At 45.5% G+C, this 20,640-nt stretch overlaps 1 protein-coding gene across 1 annotated transcript in view; it reads right to left on the bottom strand.

Moving 5' to 3' along the window:
* Positions 1-12,022: 12,022 nt before the first annotated feature.
* The window catches only part of usp3 (ubiquitin specific peptidase 3), a 33,578-nt gene continuing 24,960 nt past the window's right edge, over positions 12,023-20,640 (bottom strand). Inside the window, exons 12-14 of the mRNA XM_064990236.1 lie at positions 20,082-20,314; positions 16,934-17,001; positions 12,023-14,716 (exon numbers count right to left, since the gene is read on the bottom strand). Of these exons, the coding sequence (XP_064846308.1) occupies positions 14,542-14,716; positions 16,934-17,001; positions 20,082-20,314 (476 nt within the window). The 3' untranslated portion in view covers positions 12,023-14,541. The remainder of the gene's footprint in view (positions 14,717-16,933; positions 17,002-20,081; positions 20,315-20,640) is intronic.

Below are 20,640 nucleotides of genomic sequence, written 5' to 3'. Positions count from 1 at the left end.
GGTGTTGATTGAGAGGCAGATTACCTACAGATTGGACAGTCTTTTTTAGGCCCTTAGAGATAACAGGAAATACACGAGCCGGAGACTACACTACAGCTCAAGGAGGCTACGTAGGAATGTCGACCTGCAGGGGGAAACATTTCTAACGTTTTATTAATACAAATATGAACTACGCACCTTATGACTCATTAACACGCAGACTTTAGTACAGGATTGGTACTGTATGAGACGGTAGTTACAGTGAGACGTCATGTAGAGGATTGGTACTGTATGAGACGGTAGTTACAGTGAGACGTCATGTAGAGGATTGGCACTGTATGAGACGGTAGTTACAGTGAGACGTCATGTAGAGGATTGGTACTGTATGAGACGGTAGTTACAGTGAGACGTCATGTAGAGGATTGGTACTGTATGAGACGGTAGTTACAGTGAGACGTCATGTAGAGGATTGGTACTGTATGAGACGGTAGTTACAGTGAGACGTCATGTAGAGGATTGGTACTGTATGAGACGGTAGTTACAGTGAGACGTCATGTAGAGGATTGGGACTGTATGAGACGGTAGTTACAGTGAGACGTCATGTAGAGGATTGGTACTGTATGAGACGGTAGTTACAGTGAGGCGTCATGTAGAGGATTGGTACTGTATGAGACGGTAGTTACAGTGAGGCATCACGTAGGCGTCACGTAGACGGCGAGAGAAGCATGAGATTGAGAGAAGCATGAGAGCGAGAGAAGCATGAGAGTGAGGGGAAATCACCAAGGTCAGGTGTAGTGTCTCTTAGGTTGTCATATAACAGATGTTATTGTGGTTGTAGTGAAATGCTTGTGATCCTAGCATCAACAGTGCAGTAATATCTAACTAAATGCTTGTGTTTCTAGCTCCAACAGTGCAGTCGTATCTAACTAAATGCTTGTGTTCCCATCTCCAACATTGCAGTAGTATCTAACTAAATGCTTGTGTTCCCATCTCCAACATTGCAGTAGTATCTAACTAAATGCTTGTGTTCCTAGCATCAACAGTGCAGTAGTATCTAACTAAATGCTTGTGTTCCTAGCATCAACAGTGCAGTAGTATCTAACTAAATGCTTGTGTTCCCATCTCCAACATTGCAGTAGTATCTAACTAAATGCTTGTGTTCCTAGCATCAACAGTGCAGTAGTATCTAACTAAATGCTTGTGTTCCCAGCATCAACAGTGCAGTAGTATCTAACTAAATGCTTGTGTTCCTAGCATCAACAGTGCAGTAGTATCTAACAATTCACAACAATACACACATCTAAAAGTAAAATAATGGAATTAAGAAATATATAAATATTAGGACGAGCAATGTCAGAGTGGCATTGACTAAAATACAGTAGAATAGAATACAGTATGCACATTAGAAATTAGTATAGCAGTATGTAAACATTATTAAAGTGACCAGTGATTCAATGGGGTGCAGGGTTGAGTAACCGGGTGGTAGCCAGCTAGTGATGGCTATTTAACAGTCTGATGGCCTTGAGATAGAAGCTGTTTCTCACTCTCCCGGTCCCAGCTTTGATGCACCTGTACTGACCTCACCTTGAGTTTGGTTTATTTTTACAGGGACAGTGCACAATAATCAACGTTTCAGTAAAAGTGCCAGTTTTAGCCAACCGGCTAATTTTCAACTGCAGTCCCTGTGCAGGTTATTAAAAACAATTACAATACAGACAATCATTGAGCAGTGAGCACACACAGAACAACATAGGACAAGCAAGACAGGTCTTAATGTTGTACAGCAAGCTTGGGCCCAACAAGTCAAGCAGTATGTAAAATGGGGGAGTATCACAGATTTGAAGTCAAACAATTTCGTATAAATCGGAAATTAGCTAGGTTGAATTTGGTTGTTTGAATGACCTTTTTCACATGCTTTTTAAAAGAGAGGTTGGAACCAAGTATGATGCCAAGGTACTTATCAGATACCACCTGGACATCTGGCTCAGTAGCATCAGATACCAGCTGGAGCTTCTCCCCTGACACACAGACATCTGGCTCAGTAGCATCAGATACCACCTGGAGCTTCTCCCCTGACACATAGACATCTGGCTCAGTAGTATCAGATACCACCTGGAGCTTCTCCCCTGACACATAGACATCTGGCTCAGTAGCATCAGATACCAGCTGGAGCTTCTCCCCTGACACACAGACATCTGGCTCAGTAGCATCAGATACCACCTGGAGCTTCTCCCCTGACACACAGACATCTGGCTCAGTAGCATCAGATACCACCTGGAGCTTCTCCCCTGACACATAGACATCTGGCTCAGTAGCATCAGATACCAGCTGGAGCTTCTCCCCTGACACATAGACATCTGGTTCAGTAGCATCAGATACCACCTGGAGCTTCTCCCCTGACACACAGACATCTGGCTCAGTAGCATCAGATACCACCTGGAGCTTCTCCCCTGACACATAGACATCTGGCTCAGTAGCATCAGATACCACCTGGAGCTTCTCCCCTGACACATAGACATCTGGCTCAGTAGTATCAGATACCAGCTGGAGCTTCTCCCCTGACACATAGACATCTGGCTCAGTAGCATCAGATACCAGCTGGAGCTCCTCCCCTGACACACAGACATCTGGCTCAGTAGCATCAGATACCACCTGGAGCTTCTCCCCTGACACACAGACATCTGGCTCAGTAGCATCAGATACCAGCTGGAGCTTCTCCCCTGACACATAGACACATAGACATCTGGCTCAGTAACATCAGATACCAGCTGGAGCTCCTCCCCTGACACATAGACTACTGGTTCAGTAGCATCAGATACCAGCTGGAGCTTCTCCCCTGACACATAGACATCTGACTCAGTAGCATCAGATACCACCTGGAGCTTCTCCCCTAACACACAGACATCTGGCTCAGTAGCATCTGTTGCCCTCTTTGTGAATAACATGCAGACAGTTTTTTTCACATTGAGATGCAAACATGAGTCACTGAGCCACTTTGTAACCTGGACCATTACAGTAGTGAGTTCTTGTGTAGCTTGTTGTTTTTTTTGTTGTTTTTTTTAAATTTTATTTCACCTTTATTTAACCAGGTAGGCTAGTTGAGAACAAGTTCTCATTTACAACTGCGACCTGGCCAAGATAAAGCTTAGCAGTGTGAGCAGACAACACAGAGTTACACATGGAGTAAACAATTAACAAGTCAATAACACAGTACAAAAAAGGCGAGTCTATATACATTGTGTGCAAAAGGCATGAGGAGGTAGGCGAATAATTACAACCTTGCAGATTAGCACTGGTGATAAATTATCAGATGGTCATGTACAGGTAGAGATACTGGTGTGCAAAAGAGCAGAAAAGTAAATAAATAAAAACAGTGTGGGGATGAGGTAGGTGAAAATGGGTGGGTTATTTACCAATAGACTATGTACAGCTCTTTGCATGCACATATATCACTGTATCATCTGAATACATTTGAACTTCAGACCCAGTACAGACAGAAGGCAGATCATTAATGTACAGGCTGAACAGGAGGGGCCCCAGTATTGAACCTTGGGGCACGCCCACATCATAGCGTGGGCGACAGCTCATTGCTCACTCTGACACACTGAGTTCTACCTTCAAGGTATGATTTCATCCATCTCAAGGCATCGGGGGAAAAGTTAACTTGGGCAATTTTGTGATGAGAATCTCATGGTTAACAGTATCAAAAGCCTTCCTTAGGTCCAGAAGCACAGCCCCAACAGCGCCCCCTTTGTCCATCTTGGACTTCACATTTTCCAGAAGAAAGCAGTTAGCCGTTTCTGTGGAGTGTTTCGCTCTAAAGCCAAACTGCATGGAGTGTAATGTGAAGGGGCTGTTGTTGATGTGGGCTTTCAGTTGCTCTGCGACACACTTTTCAACAACCTTTGACACCACAGGTAGTTTACTAATGGGCCTGTAGTTACTCACGTCAGCAGGGTCGCCCGATTTAAAGATGGCCGTCTTCCATACCCTTGGAAACACCCTGAGACCAATAGATGTGTTGGTGACTTTAGTAATGGGGCCAATGAGTGACTCTTTGTAGTTTTTAAGAAAGGTAAAGTCCAGCACAAACACATCTTTGGCTTTAGAATTCTTTAGTGAGCTTGTTCACCTTTGACTCAGAAACCTCCCTTATGATGAAGACAGGTTAAGCGTCATTCACTAGCACTGAGGCCAAGAAACCAGTGGAGGGGTTCTGTGTCAGTACCCTGACAGAGTCAATAAAGTAGGAATCGAAGGCTATTCCTTTTTTGACTGCATCCTGTGTTAGATTGTCATTCACCATGATTTCTAGTCTTTTTGCAGTGTTACTATGGTCTTTCCCTGTTAACTTTTTTAGATTCTAATATCAGTTTAGAATTTCCCTTTGCTTCACCAATTATGTTAATAAAAAGTTTGCCTTGGTCTGTCTGATTTCTTTCATCACCTTATTTCTCAACATGGTAAACCTACGTCTGCCATGCTCCAATTTGGAACTTAGGGCTATTTTTAGAGCATAATCTCGTTGTTTCATCATTTCCAGATTTCTCTGTTCAGCCAAGGAAGAGGGCTCTTCTGGCCAGGTTTGGATTTGATTTTCTTTAGGAAACCATTTATTGTAGTCTGGATTGTGGATAGAAAAACCTGACTATCAGCTTCCACGTCTGTATAGGACAAGAGATCATTCCAGTTTATTTCCTTAATTGCATTTAAAAAATATAGTTTAATTCACTCATAGGTATTCTTAGTTGATCCGGCATTCTAACAGTAGAGAGGTTAAACATGCTCTTAGACAGCTTTCTGGCTATAAGTGTCAGATTATGATCAGATAGCCCAGTAACCATATTGAATGAAGTAGTCACTCTCTCTCTGGTTTATTACTGAACACCAAATCAATCTGTGTTTTAGAGCAACAAGTCACCCTGCTTGGCCCTTTAACTAGCTGTGTAAGGTCAAAGGTATTAATGAGCCATTTGGGGGTTTTCCTACAAGACTTGTCGTCATAATTAATGTTAAAATCTCCCATTAAGATGACATCTTTCCCAAACTCACATTCCCTAAGCAAGTTATTAAACTGATAAAAAAACACACTTTTGGTGGAAGGTGGCCTATACATTCCAATAAGGGTAAAAGACATTTGGGGAGACAGTGTAACGTTCAGGCCGATACATTCTAGTTCATTATCACATGACCACTCAATTTGTTTACATCGGATATGTTCTTTAATGTAAATCATCAGACCCCCTTCCTCTTCCTTCAATCCCGTCTCTCCTGAAAACCTGGTAGCCAGGCACAACCAAAGCAGCTGTCGTGTCTTTGGCTATGCCGGATTAAGTGATATGACATGCTATTCTATAAAATACATTTCTCCGTAATTAATATTACCTGAATAAGCTAATCATGTAAATGTAATTAACTAGAGAGCCGGGGCACCACGAAAGAATATAACTCTTAAAGACCTAGTAATATTTTTCATCAATAGCAGTCAATATTAATCATCACCTTAATTCAGTCTCATCTGAAGTTGTACATTCTTGGTTATCTGCACAAACCCTGGCTAACAAGTTGTATCAGCAATACAAAATTGGGGTTAATTATTTATTTACTAGCTACCTAACTAATCACACAGAATTACACATACACAGAATGAATCATAACTTGATTACAAATTATGTCATAAAGGAAGATGTCCCTAGCGGGCGGAACAGATATGACAGCTTGTTAAACAAAAGAAAAGGGGCGGGGTTTGAGTGAAGGAGTGGGAAGACTGAGGAACAAAGGGTAGAAGCTGTGCTATCGTAAATACAGTATCTTATGCATTCTAAATTACCGCCCATTTGGAAAAGGAAAATGCAATAAATATTTATTCTGAGCTGCGCTTCAGTAGGTTGGTGGTAGATGGAAGGCCGTGTTGCTAAACCGAGTCCTTTGAAGAATGTCTTTGGTGGTCAATTGGATACGTTGTAGTAACGTCGTAGTGTGATAGACGGGATACTCTGTCTGTTCCTTCCTGACCTTCGTTTGCAGCTGCTGTTGCTAACTCAATGGCTAGGAGGTATCACTTCTGTAGTGAATAAGAGTTCAAAGTTCATACCATTCGCAACCAAAGCTCAAGCTGATGTTGGCTTCATTCTGTTAGTTATTGTCTGATCCTCGGAACAGGAGGTTATATTGTCGTCAAGGCTTTATATAGGGAGCGAGAGGAAGGTGTGTTTTAAAAGTTTTATAGCCCATGTCCCTTCAAAGGGGCGGGCCACTGATTGAGCAGAGCCCTACCTTATGAAAACCCACATTTTAGAAGCTAAAATCACATTTCATCCCATCACGAATAATTTCATATTCAAACATTTAAATTGAACAATTCCATGTGAATCCGATAACTCTGATGTGTAGCCTTTCCACTGTAGAGTTTGTCATCTTATCATTGATGAGAATGTATCAGATGACAACCGAACTGACATCATATTCATTAAGTACCACCGCATATGTTCAGTTGGTCGGATGACCAGAATATACTTCATTTCCCCCCACCTTCTGATGTTCCCAGAATCTCCATGTTAACCAAGGGGTTTGCAAATGTCACATCAGTAGGGTAGAGAGGAAAAAGGGGGGGAAGAGGTATTTATGACTGTCATAAACCTACGCCCAGGCCAATGTCATGACACAGCATATGGAGAGTTTTTATGGAGCTGTGTCTCTGAGAGGCAGAGGAAGTCAAGGTTGGAGTCAGTGAGAAGATGTTGAATTTGATCACTTTTTGGAATGACACTACGAAATGTTCAAGTGCCCCCCTAGTAGTCCCTTGGGCTTAGCTCTTGGGTCCCAGATGACTCCAGAGTGATTGACACATTGAAAAAAAGTTCCATTTTTGTTTTCTGCCGGCTGGGTTTAGGCCGCGTACCAGAAGCAGAGTCATGGATCACATTTACCGACTTGGGTATGTTTGAAGAGTCAAAATCTATCCTGGAGCCAGGTGAGTTGAGAGAAACCATGGGACCATAGCACTCACCCACTTCCACAGCGGCGACGATCAGTGGACGAGGTCATCCACTGCTTTCCACTCCGGTGAGTATCGCTGGCTCGGTGATGTTAGGCCCAGGGTTGAGGCTGGCTCGGTGATGTTAGGCCCAGGGTTGAGGCTGGCTCGGTGATGTTAGGCCCAGGGTTGAGGCTGGCTCGGTGATGTTAGGCCCAGGGTTGAGGCTGGCTCGGTGATGATAGGCCCAGGGTTGAGGCTGGCTCGGTGATGTTAGGCCCAGGGTTGAGACTGGCTCGGTGATGTTAGGCCCAGGGTTGAGGCTGGCTCGGTGATGTTAGGCCCAGGGTTGAGGCTGGCTCGGTGATGATAGGCCCAGGGTTGAGGCTGGCTCGGTGATGTTAGGCCCAGGGTTGAGACTGGCTCGGTGATGTTAGGCCCAGGATTGAGGCTGACTCGGTGATGATAGGCCCAGGGTTGAGGCTGGCTCGGTGATGTTAGGCCCAGGGTTGAGGCTGGCTCGGTGATGTTAGGCCCAGGGTTGAGGGTGGCTCGGTGATGTTAAGCCCAGGGTTGAGGCTGGCTCGGTGATGTTAAGCCCAGGGTTGAGGGTGGCTCTGTGATGTTAAGCCCAGGGTTGAGGCTGGCTCGGTGATGTTAGGCCCAGGGTTGAGTTGTACATCCCCGGAGAGCAGGAGGGTAGTGAACAGGTAGTTTAACAGTTTCCGATAAATGTTGGGCTTGTGTTTGTTACGCCTAAACGGTTCAGTGGAATAGGGAGCGAGGTAGACTTGGCCATTATTCAGAACATTATGGTATGCTGTGTACGGTCCGCTCCCGTGGAACAGAGAAACAATGTGTTTGGTGTTGATATTATCCGGCAGTAGACTGGTGTCATCCCAGCAAGGACACACTGAGATTATCAGTAGAGCAGCTACATAACTGACAATCATGGCAAAGTACTGGAGATAAAACCCATAATTGTGCTCTCTAGAGTGTAGGGGGCAGTATTTTGATGTTTGGATGAAAAATGTACCCAAATGAAACTGCCTATTTCTCAGGTCCAGAATATGCATGTAATTGTCAGATTAGGATAGAAAACTCTGAAGTTTCCAAAACTGTCAAAATATTGTCTGAGTATAACAGAACTGATATTGCAGGCAAAAACCTGAGGAAAATCCAACCCGGAAGTGCTGTTTTTCCTGAAAGCTCTCATGCTCTCTGCATGCCTTTCCTCCATTTAAAGGGATATCAACCAGATTCCTTTTTCTATGACTTCCACACGGTGTGGACAGTCTTTAGACATAGTTTCAGGCTTTTATTTTGAAAAATTAGCGAGAAAGATCACATCTCGTCATTGGATGGCTGGGTGCCAGCAGCGTTTTGCATGCGCCAACAGAGTGGAGCAGACATTTACTCTCTCTGCTATTGAAGAAGCTACAGCCAGGTTGAAATATTATCAATTATATATTGTAAAAACAACCTGAGGATTGATTATAAAAAAATATTTAACATGTTTCTACGAACTTTACGGATACTATTTGGAATTTGTCTGCCCCGTTGTGACTGCTCGAGCATGTGGATATATGAACATACCTCCATTTTGTTGGCGCGTTATTTTGGATATAAAAATAATCTTTATGGAACAAAAGGAACATTTATTGTGTAACTGGGAGTCTCGTGAGTGCAAACATCCGAAGAACATCAAAGATAAGTAATTAATCTTATTGCTTTTCCGACTTTCGTGATCAATCTACTTTGCTGCTAGCTGTTTGTAATGTTTGGTCTGCTTAGAGAGATGTCTTTACATAAAAGCTTGGTAAGCTTTTTTGAAATCTGGCACGCCAGGTAGATTAACAACAAGCTAAGCTGTGTTTTGCTATATTGCACTTGTGATTTTATTAAATATTTTTAGTAATTTAATTTGAAATTGGCGCTCTGCAATTCAGTGGATGTTGACGAAAATGATCCCGCTAACGGGATGGGTGCCTCAAGAAGTTAACTCTTTGCATGCGTTACTTAGCTGGGGTCGGCGTACCCCTGATGTTTTACATAAAATAACAGCATTTGAATGAGAAGAGGCACCTGCCGCACCACCCTGTCTTCCGTCCACCATTAAAAAATCTAATCAAATTGTATTTGTCACATACACATGGTTAGCAGATGTTAATGCGAGTTTAGCGAAATGCTTGTGCTTCGAGTTCCGACAATGCAGTAATAACCAACGAGTAATCTTACTAACAATTCAAAAACTACTGTCTTATACACACAAGTGTAAGGGGATAAAGAATATGTACATACAGCTATATGAATGAGTGATGGTACAGAGCAGCATAGGCAAGATACAGTAGATGGTATCGAGTATAGTATATACATATGAGATGAGTATGTAAACAAAGTGGCATAGTAAAAGTGGCTAGTGATACATGTATTACATAAAGATGCAGTAGATGATAGAGTACAGTATATACGTATACATATGAGATGAATAATGTAGGGTATGTAAACATTATATTAGGTAGCATTGTTTAAAGTGGCTAGTGATATATTTTACATCATTTCCCATCAATTCCCATTATTAAAGTGGCTGGAGTTGAGTCAGTGTGTTGGCAGCAGCCACTCAATGTTAGTGGTGGCTGTTTAACAGCCTGATGGCCTTGAGATAGAAGGGTGGAGGTGATATGATCCTTGACTAGTCTTTCAAAGCACTTCATGATGACAGAAGTGAGTGCTATGGGGCGATAGGCATATAGTTCAGTTATTTTTGCTTTCTTGGTCAGAGGAACAATGGTGGCCATCTTCAAGCAGACAGCAGACTGGCATAGGAAGAGATTGAATGTGTCCCTAAAAACTCGAGCCAGCTGGTCATGCTCTGAGGATGTGGCTATGGATGTTGTCTGGGCTGGCAGTCTTATGAGGGTTAACACGTTTAAATGTCTTACTCACGTCGGCCACAGAGAATGAGAGCCTACAGTCCTTGGGAACAGGCCGCGTCAGTGGCACTGTGTTATCCTCAAAGAAGGTGAAGGTGTTTAGCTCATCCGGAAGAAAGACTGTGTCCGCGATGTGGCGGTTTTCCCTTTATAGTCCATGATTGTCTGTAGACCCTGCCACATACGTGTCTGAGCCGTTGAATTGAGACTCCTCTATTCTGACACTTAGCTGGTTTGCAGGGAGAATAACTCCTGTTTGTAAACGTCCATGTTCCCAGTTAAATGCGCTGGTTCACACTTTCAGTTTTGCGCGAATGCCGCCATCTATCCACGGTTTGTTTTAATAGTCACGGTGGGAACAACATCCTCTATAAACTTCCTGATGAACTCAGTCACAGTGTCCATGTTACGTCAATGTTAGTCTCAAAGGAACATGTCCACGTGATCAAAACAATCTTGAAATATGGATTCTGATTGGTCAGACCAGCATTGAATAGACCTTAGCACGGGTACTTCCTGTGAGTTTCTGCCTATAGGAAGGGAGGAGCAAAATGAAGTCATGATCTGATTTGTCGAAGGCGGGTGAGGGCCTTGTAAGCATCCTGGAAGAGAGAATTGCAGTGGTCAAGTGTTTTTCCAGCACGAATACCAAACACAGCAACAAAAAAAGGGACCTTTTATCTTTCAATTCATAAAAATCCAAATAACTTCACAGATGTTAATTGTAAAGGGTTTAAACACCGTTCCCCATGCTTGTTCAATGAACCATAAACAATTAATGAACATGCACCTGTGGAACGGTCGTTAAGATACTAACAGCTTACAGACGGTAGGCAATTAAGGTCACAGTTATGAACATTTAGGACACTAAAGAGGACTTTCTACTGACTCTGAAAAACACCAAAAGATAGATGCCCAGGGTCCCTGCTCATCTGTGTGAACGTGCCTTAGGCATGCGGACTGCAGATGTGGCCAGGGCAATAAACTGCAATGTCCGTACTGTGAGACGCCTGAGAGTGCTACAGGGAGATAGGATGGACAGCTGATCGCCCTCGCAGTGGCAGACAAAATGTAACACCTGCACAGGATCAGTTCATCTGAACATGACACCTTCGGGACAGGTACAGGATGGCAACAACAACTGCCCGAGTTACACCAGGAACACACAATCCCTCCATTAGTGCTCCGACTGTCCGCAATAGGCTGGACTGAGGGCTTGTAGGCCTGTTGTAAGGCAGGTCCTCACCAGACATCACCGGCAACAACGTCGCCTATGGGTACAAACCCACTGTCGCTGGACCAGACAGGACTGGCATCAAGTGCTCTTCACTGACAAGTCGCGGTTTTGTCTCACCAGGGGCGATGGTCGGATTTACGTTTATCGTTGAAGGAATGAGCGTTACACCGAGGCCTGTACTCTAGAGCAGGATCGAGGTGGAGGGTCCGTCTTGGTCTGGGGCGGAGTGTCACAGCATCATCGGACTGTGGTTGTTGTCATTGCAGGCAATCTCAACTCTGTGCGTTACAGGGAAGACATCCTCCTCCCTCATGTGGTACCCTTCCTGCAGGCTCATCCTGACATGACCCTCCAGCATAACATTGCCACCAGCCATACTGCTTGTTCTGTGCGTGATTTCCTGCAAGACAGGTATGTCAGTGTTCTGTCATGGCCAGCGAAGAGCCCGGATCTCAATCCCATTGAGCACTTCTGAGACCTGCTGGATCGGAGGGTGAGGGCTAGAGTCATTCCCCTCAGAAATGTCCGAACTTCCTGGTACCTTGGTGGAAGTGTGGGGTAACATCTCACAGCAAGAACAGGCAAATCTAGTGCAGTCCATGAGGAAATGCACTGCAGTACTTAATGCAGCTGGTGGCCACACCAGATACTGTTACTTTTGATTTTGACCCCCCCTTTGTTCAGGGACACACTATTCAATTTCTGTTAGTCACATGTCTGTGGAACTTGTTCAGTTTATGTCTCAGTTGTTGACTCTTGTTATGTTCATACAAATATTTACACATGTTAAGTTTGCTGAAAATAAACAGTTGACAGTGAGAGGACGTTTCTTTGTTGTTGCTGAGTTTACATTGTATGTGTTGACATAACTTCGGTAAAACAAACACACCGATTCCATTGAGCTCCATCGTGTTTAATATGAGGAAGGATAGTGGTTTAATAGGTTTATATGGAATAATCTAAACATGTGTTGTTCTACTGCTCTTCAAGGAGGTACGATGATACGACCTGTATATTCTAAAGTTTTGTAAAAACAGATTCCATTGATCTGCATGTTGTTGTTTTTTCATACAGCTGACACCATTTCTATAATCTCTTCATCCTATTTAATAAAACATCTAGCCTGAAGTGGCAGACTGAGGAAAAGGAAACAGGAAAATCAAGAGAACATATTACATAATGTTGATACATTGTTCACATTGGTTCTGATCAAGAGGGTACACTCAGTCACTATATATCATTTAAAAATCAGGACATCAGTCAAGTTCTAATGCCTAAGATCACATTTAGTTGAAAATAGAAAACTACCAACTGGCTTAGACAGAGAAGACCAATAGACTCAAGAAAGAAATATACACATTTTCTGAACCTTGGTGTCCACCGCCAGGACAGGGTCATGTCCACCGCCAAGACAGATCACCACCAGGACATGGTCATGTCCACCATCAGGACAGATCACGGTCATGTCCACCGCCAAGACAGATCACCACCAGGACATGGTCATGTCCACCGCCAGGACAGATCACGGTCATGTCCACCGCCAGGACAGATCACCACCAGGACATGGTCATGTCCACCGCCAGGACAGATCACCACCAGGACACGGTCATGTTCACCATCAGGACAGATCACCGCCAGGACACGGTCATGTTCACCATCAGGACAGATCACCGCCAGGACACGGTCATGTTCACCGCCAGGACAGATCACCACCAGGACACGGTCATGTTCACCATCAGGACAGATCACCGCCAGGACACGGTCATGTTCACCGCCAGGACAGATCACCGCCAGGACAGATCACCACCAGGACACGGTCATGTTCACCGCCAGGACAGATCACCGCCAGGACAGATCACCACCAGGACACGGTCATGTTCACCGCCAGGACAGATCACCTCCATGGAGGAATGTTAATATGACACCATATTCTCTACACAGGGCACTACCCCCCTGACCGGGGCACTACATAGAGAATAGGTTGCCATTTTGAGACCCATTTTTTCCTCTTTCAAACAGAACTCAAATATCAAGCAGCAATTTGGTTGTGTGCTTTAAGGACGTGATTCAGGCTGAGAGGAAAAGGTCTTGTCCCTGGTGATGAGGTAGGTCTGGGGTCGGGAACGGTCTGCCGTCAGTCTGGTGTCGGGAACGGTCTGCCGTCAGTCTGGTGTCGGGAACGGTCTGCCGTCAGTCTGGTGTCGGGAACGGTCTGCCGCCAGTCTGGGGTCGGGAACGGTCTGCCGCCAGTCTGGGGTCGGGAACGGTCTGCCGCCAGTCTGGGGTCGGGAACGGTCTGCCGCCAGTCTGGGGTCGGGAACGGTCTGCCGCCAGTCTGGGGTCGGGAACGGTCTGCCGCCAGTCTGGGGTCGGGAACGGTCTGCCGCCAGTCTGGGGTCGGGAACGGTCTGCCGCCAGTCTGGGGTCGGGAACGGTCTGCCGCCAGTCTGGGGTCGGGAACGGTCTGCCGCCAGTCTGGGGTCGGGAACGGTCTGCCGCCAGTCTGGGGTCGGGAACGGTCTGCCGCCAGTCTGGGGTCGGGAACGGTCTGCCGCCAGTCTGGGGTCGGGAACGGTCTGCCGCCAGTCTGGGGTCGGGAACGGTCTGCCGCCAGTCTGGGGTCGGGAACGGTCTGCCGCCAGTCTGGGGTCGGGAACGGTCTGCCGCCAGTCTGGGGTCGGGAACGGTCTGCCGCCAGTCTGGGGTCGGGAACGGTCTGCCGCCAGTCTGGGGTCGGGAACGGTCTGCCGCCAGTCTGGGGTCGGGAACGGTCTGCCGCCAGTCTGGGGTCGGGAACGGTCTGCCTCCAGTCTGGGGTCGGGAACGGTCTGCCGCCAGTCTGGGGTCGGGAACGGTCTGCCGCCAGTCTGGGGTCGGGAACGGTCTGGGGTCGGGAACGGCCTGCCGTCAGTCTGGGGTCGGGAACGGTCTGCCGCCAGTCTGGGGTCGGGAACGGTCTGCCGTCAGTCTGGGGTCGGGAACGGTCTGCCGTCAGTCTGGGGTCGGGAACGGTCTGCCGTCAGTCTGGGGTCGGGAACGGTCTGCCGTCAGTCTGGGGTCGGGAACGGTCTGCCGTCAGTCTGGGGTCGGGAACGGTCTGCCGTCAGTCTGGGGTCGGGAACGGTCTGCCGTCAGTCTGGGGTCGGGAACGGTCTGCCGCCAGTCTGGGGTCGGGAACGGTCTGCCGTCAGTCTGGGGTCGGGAACGGTCTGCCGTCAGTCTGGGGTCGGGAACGGTCTGCCGTCAGTCTGGGGTCGGGAACGGTCTGCCGTCAGTCTGGGGTCGGGAACGGTCTGCCGCCAGTCTGGGGTCGGGAACGGTCTGCCGTCAGTCTGGGGTCGGGAACGGTCTGCCGTCAGTCTGGGGTCGGGAACGGTCTGCCGTCAGTCTGGGGTCGGGAACGGTCTGCCGTCAGGTTAACGCCTGGTGTCAGTCTCAGGTGTAGTTTTGTCAGATCTCTCTGTGTAGAAAAGAATGTAAGCCTTGGCTTTAACCACCGTCTCCTCCTCAGTCAGAGTCACTGTGCTGTCGTTGAAGTGGTACCAGCGACCCTCCCGTTTCCCGTACGCTGTGTAATGTCCCGATCCAACCCTGCCAACACAATGCAAACAGATTTGAATGGAAGAAAACAGAGTGAAACAGGTCAGACCAACTAGTAATGGGGGGGGGGATTGCTAAAGTTACAGATCGGGATATAAACTGCTCAAAAAAATAAAGGGAACCTTAAAATAACACATCTGAATGAAATATTTTTATTAAATACTTTTTTCTTTACATAGTTGAATGTGTTGACAACAAAATCACAAAAATTATCAATGGGAATCAAATTAATCAACCCATGGAGGTCTGGACTTGGAGTCACACAAAATTAAAGTGGAAAACCACACTACAGGCTGATCCAACTTTGATGTAATGTCCTTAAAACAAGTCAAAATGAGGCTCAGTAGTGTGTGTGGCCTCCACGTGCCTGTATGACCTCCCTACAACGCCTGGGCATGCTCCTGATGGTCTCCTGACTAAATGCATCTGCCAACTCCTGGACAGTGTGGTGCAACAGACTGTTGTAGGGAGGGTAGTGCCCTGGTTGGTGGATGGAGCGAGACGTGAAGTCGCAGATGTGCTAAATTGGATTCAGGTCTGGGGAACGGGCGGGCCAGTCCATAGCAGTCCATAGCATCAATGAGGATCTCATCTCAGTACCTAATGGCAGTCAGGCTACCTCTGGCGAGCACATGGAGGGCTGTGCAGCCCCCCAAAGAAATGCCACCCCACACCATGACTGACCCACTGCCAAACCGGTCATGCTGGAGGATGTTGCAGGCAGCAGAACGTTCTCCACGGCGTCTCCAGACTGTCACATGTGCTCAGTGTGAACCTGCTTTCATCTGTGAAGAGCACAGGGCGCCAGTGGCGAATATGCCAATCTTGGTGTTCTCTGGCAAATGCCAAACGTCCTGCACAGTGTTGGACTATAAGCACAACCCCCACCTGTGGACGTTGGGCCCTCATACCACCCTCATGGAGTCTGATTCTGACCGTTTGAGCAGACACATGCACATTTGTGGCCTACTGGAGGTCATTTTGCAGGGCTCTGGCAGTGCTCCTCCTGCTCCTCCTTGCACAAAGGTGGAGGTAGCGGTCCTGCTGCTGGGTTGTTGCCCTCCTACGGCCTCCTCCACGTCTCCTCATGTACTGGCCTGTCTCCTGGTAGCACCTCCATGCTCTGGACACTACGCTGACAGACACAGCAAACCTTCTTGCCACAGCTCGCATTGATGTGCCATTCTGGATGAGCTGCACTACGTGAGCCACTTGTGTGGGTTGTAGACTCCGTCTCATGCTACAGCTAGAGTGAAAGCACCGCCAGCATTCAAAAGTGACCAAAACGTCAGCCAGGAAGCATAGGAACTGAGAAGTGGTCTGTGGTCACCACCTGCAGAACCACTCCTTCATTGGGGGTGTCTTGCTAATTGCCTATAATTTCCACCTGTTGTCTATTCCATTTGCACAACAGCATGTGACATTTATTGTCAATCAGTGTTGCTTCCTAAGTGGACAGTTTGATTTCACAGAAGTGTGATTGACTTGGAGTTACATTGTGTTGTTTAAGTGTTCCCTTTATTTTTTTGAGCAGTGTATATAGTATCGACAATATTGCAATATTATTTTTCCGCTAGTTGTCTGTACCTGCACCAAAACACCAGTATTTTTTCTTTAAAGCTTGTTCTCCATCTTTTTTAAAAATAGGGAGCAAATTTGTTTACAGCACTTCCACAACTAACCGAAACTCATGTTCTCAGTGCTCTCTTGTCCCTCTGCAGTAGATCTATGGTGAGCAATTCGTTTGGAACATCGAATCACAATACATATCGGCATCTTAGTATCGTGATATCAGTAGTATCGTGGGGTCCCTGGCAATTCCCAACCCCACGCAGTACCTTAAGCAAAGCGGATGCTTATTTTCTGTTCTCAAAACGTTTTGCCCCAATGAACATGACCCTGCTGGCTGCCTTTATGCAATGATCAGCTATTAATGGGGACACGTTCAGTAGGCTCATCAGGCAGGAACACCACCAACTGAGGGAACTACGGAGTGGTTGAAAAACATCTTGCAACATTGGCTGCGTTTACACAGGCAGGAACAATTCTGATAATTTTTTCCCCCTAATTGGTCTTTTGACCAATCAGATCAGAGCTGAAAAAGATCTGATGTGATTGGTCAAAACACCAATTAGTGGAAAAAAATCTGAATTAGGCTGCCTGTGTAAACAGCCATTATAACCCAGTTGAGAGAGCATCAGTACTCACCCTGACCCATGATGCACCACCACAGCTACCAGGTCATACAGCCACCGGTCAGGCAACGCCTCCTCCGGCTGCTCAAACACAACAAAACAGAACATTTCTCATCTGAAGTCTTCAGCCTTTGACATAAGGATTTTTGAGGCTCATTTCACAGACATTAAATCACAGCCAATAGAGATTCCTAGTGTTTGGATTATCACCTCATGTCCACTCCTCAGAGAAGATACGTAGGGTCAGGTCTCACCTCCAGTAAGTACCAGTTCACAAAGAGGGGACAACTCTACGTAAGGTCAGGGGTTTAGGGTTTAAGGCTTTGCCAGCAGCAAACCTGCATCCCAAGAAGAGGGAAACAGGCCAGTCTCTCTGTGCTGCTTAAAGAACTGATTTGACCATGGAAAGATGACTCACGAACACGAAGGCGTTCTCTGTTTTGCTAAAAGACCCCCACAGGGACTCAGGGGACTCGTCTGAAGTCCGTAACGCTGATGACTTCTAGTCTGTAGCGTCCGAACCGTTTACACACTAATATGACCCCCTTGCGGAAAGATGACTCTTGAACACTGTGTACACCGTTCTTTTCTACAACCCCCACAAGTGTCATGGAAGTATGAAGGTAGTTTGTGCAAAAAAAAGGGGTTAAATGTACTGTCGAAAAGAATGACACTAATAAACATTTTCATAAAGTCTGCTGCCTCAGTTTGTATGATGGCAATCGGCATATACTCCAGAATGTTATGAAATGCAAATAATCTGAATCCCCAAAAAACATTTCCACTGCATTTCAGCCTTGCCACAAAAGGACCAGCTGACATGTCAGTGATTCTCTCGCTAACACAGGTGTGAGTGTTGAAGAGGACAAGGCTGGATATCAATCTGTCATGCTGATTGAGTTCGAATAACAGACTGGAAGCTTCAAAAAGAGGGAGGTGCTTGGAATCATTGTTCTTCCTCTGTCAACCATGGTTACCTGCAAGGAAACTCGTTCCGTCATCACGACTGTCTCCTAAAGTTGATTCAGGAAAAACATCAGGGACAGACTGATATTCTGCAAAAGGTACAGGGATTGGACTGCTGAGGACTGGGGTAAAGTAATTTTCTCTGATGAATCCCCTTTCCGATTGTTTGGGACACCTGGAAAAATGCTTGTCCGGAGAAGACAAGGTGAGCGCTACCATCAGTCCTGTGTCATGCCAACAGTAAAGCATCCTGAGACCATTCATGTGTGGGGTTGCTTCTCAGCCAAGGGAGTGGGCTCACTCACAATTTTGCCTAAGAACACAGCCATGAATAAAGAATGGTACCAACACATCCTCCGAGAGCAACTTCTCCCAACCATCCAGGAACAGTTTGGTGACAAACTACACTTTTTCCAGCATGATGGAGCACCTTGCCATAAGGCAAAGGTGATAACTAAGTGGCTTGGGGAACAAAACATCAATATTTTGGGTCCATGGCCAGGAAACTCCCCAGACCTTAATCCCATTGAGAACTTGTGGTCAATCCTCAAGAGGCAGGTGGACAAACAAAAACCCACAAATTCTGACAAACTCCAAGCATTGATTATGCAAGAATGGGCTGCCATCAGTCAGGATGTGGTCCAGAAGTTAATTGACAGCATGCCAGGGCGGATTGCAGAGGTCTTGAAAAAGAAGGGGCAACACTGAAAATATTGACTCTTTGCATCAACTTCATGTAATTGTCAATAAAAGCCTTTGACACTTATGAAATACTTGTAATTATACTTCAGTATTCCATAGTAACATCTGACAAAAATATCTAAAGACACTGAAGCAGAAAACTTTGTGGAAATTAATGTGTCATTCTCAAAACTTTTGGCCACGACTGCATGTCCAAAAAAAAAAAACACTTCCTGAGCTTTCTACCTACCTCCTAGATAAAGACACTTCAAAACAACAACAAAAACACAGCTTTCTACCTACCTCCTAGATAAAGACACTTCAAAACAACAACAAAAACACAGCTTTCTATCTACCTCCTAGATAAAGACACTTCAAAACAACAAAAACACAGCTTTCTACCTACCTCCTAGATAAAGACACTTCAAAACAACAACACAGCTTTCTACCTACCTCCTAGATAAAGACACTTCAAAACAACAACAAAAACACAGCTTTCTACCTACCTCCTAGATAAAGACACTTCAAAACAACAACAAAAACACAGCTTTCTATCTACCTCCTAGATAAAGACACTTCAAAACAACAACAAAAACACAGCTTTCTACCTACCTCCTAGATAAAGACACTTCAAAACAACAACACAGCTTTCTACCTACCTCCTAGATAAAGACACTTCAAAACAACAACAAAAACACAGCTTTCTACCTACCTCCTAGATAAAGACACTTCAAAACAACAACAAAAACACAGCTTTCTACCTACCTCCTAGATAAAGACACTTCAAAACAACAACAAAAACACAGCTTTCTATCTACCTCCTAGATAAAGACACTTCAAAACAACAACAAAAACACAGCTTTCTACCTACCTCCTAGATAAAGACACTTCAAAACAACAACACAGCTTTCTACCTACCTCCTAGATAAAGACACTTCAAAACAACAACAAAAACACAGCTTTCTACCTACCTCCTAGATAAAGACACTTCAAAACAACAACAAAAACACAGCTTTCTACCTACCTCCTAGATAAAGACACTTCAAAACAACAACAAAAACACAGCTTTCTATCTACCTCCTAGATAAAGACACTTCAAAACAACAACAAAAACACAGCTTTCTACCTACCTCCTAGATAAAGACACTTCAAAACAACAACACAGCTTTCTACCTACCTCCTAGATAAAGACACTTCAAAACAACAACAAAAACACAGCTTTCTACCTACCTCCTAGATAAAGACACTTCAAAACAACAACAAAAACACAGCTTTCTACCTACCTCCTAGATAAAGACACTTCAAAACAACAACAAAAAACACAGCTTTCTATCCATCTCGTAGATAGACACTTCAAATCCGCAGGATTAATTATTGTTGATTATTGTACTGATGCCTTAAGGGGTTCTAAAATTCTAAATAAAATGGTCCTTAGTATGATCGTTTCAAAATATCCATATGTTGACCTATTAACCCCCCCCCCCCTCCCCCGAGGTTTAAGGGTTAGTGTTCACCTGTAGTAAATACCCCCTCATGTCCAGGCCTCGAAGAGGGAACTCGACATAGGTGGTTACTTTGTTCCTCAGGTAGGATGTCCAGTGGAACCTCTTCAGGTGCAGACACAACACCTTGGGCAGCTTCTGGACCCAGAACTTCTTGGTCGATTTCTGTCTCTTCTTACACCTGTGGCACATATAGAGCTCTGCCTGGTCTAGTTCCTCCAGGTCTGTGAAGCTACACAGGCAGTCTGAAGAAGAGCAGGGACAGAGAGATGTCGTGGATTACACTAAACCAGAAAGGATTTAAACCTGAAATGGCTTGAGTCAATAAGTATTCAACCCCTTTGTTATGGAAAGCCATAAGTTCAATAAGTAAAATATAATAAGTAAAGTAAGTAAATGTAAAACATTTGCTTAACAAGTTGCGTAATAAGTTGCATGGACTCACTCTGTGGGCTAGTAGTGTTGCCCACAGTGTTTAACATGAATGACTACATCTCTGTACCCCACACATACAGATAATGGTAAGGTCCCTCAGTCGAGCAGTGAATTTCAAACACAGATTGAACGACAA

This window comes from Oncorhynchus masou, chromosome 15, assembly GCF_036934945.1.
Source record: "Oncorhynchus masou masou isolate Uvic2021 chromosome 15, UVic_Omas_1.1, whole genome shotgun sequence".
NCBI classification, from domain to species: domain Eukaryota; kingdom Metazoa; phylum Chordata; class Actinopteri; order Salmoniformes; family Salmonidae; genus Oncorhynchus; species Oncorhynchus masou.
This window is presented reverse-complemented; position numbering and strand designations above follow the sequence as displayed.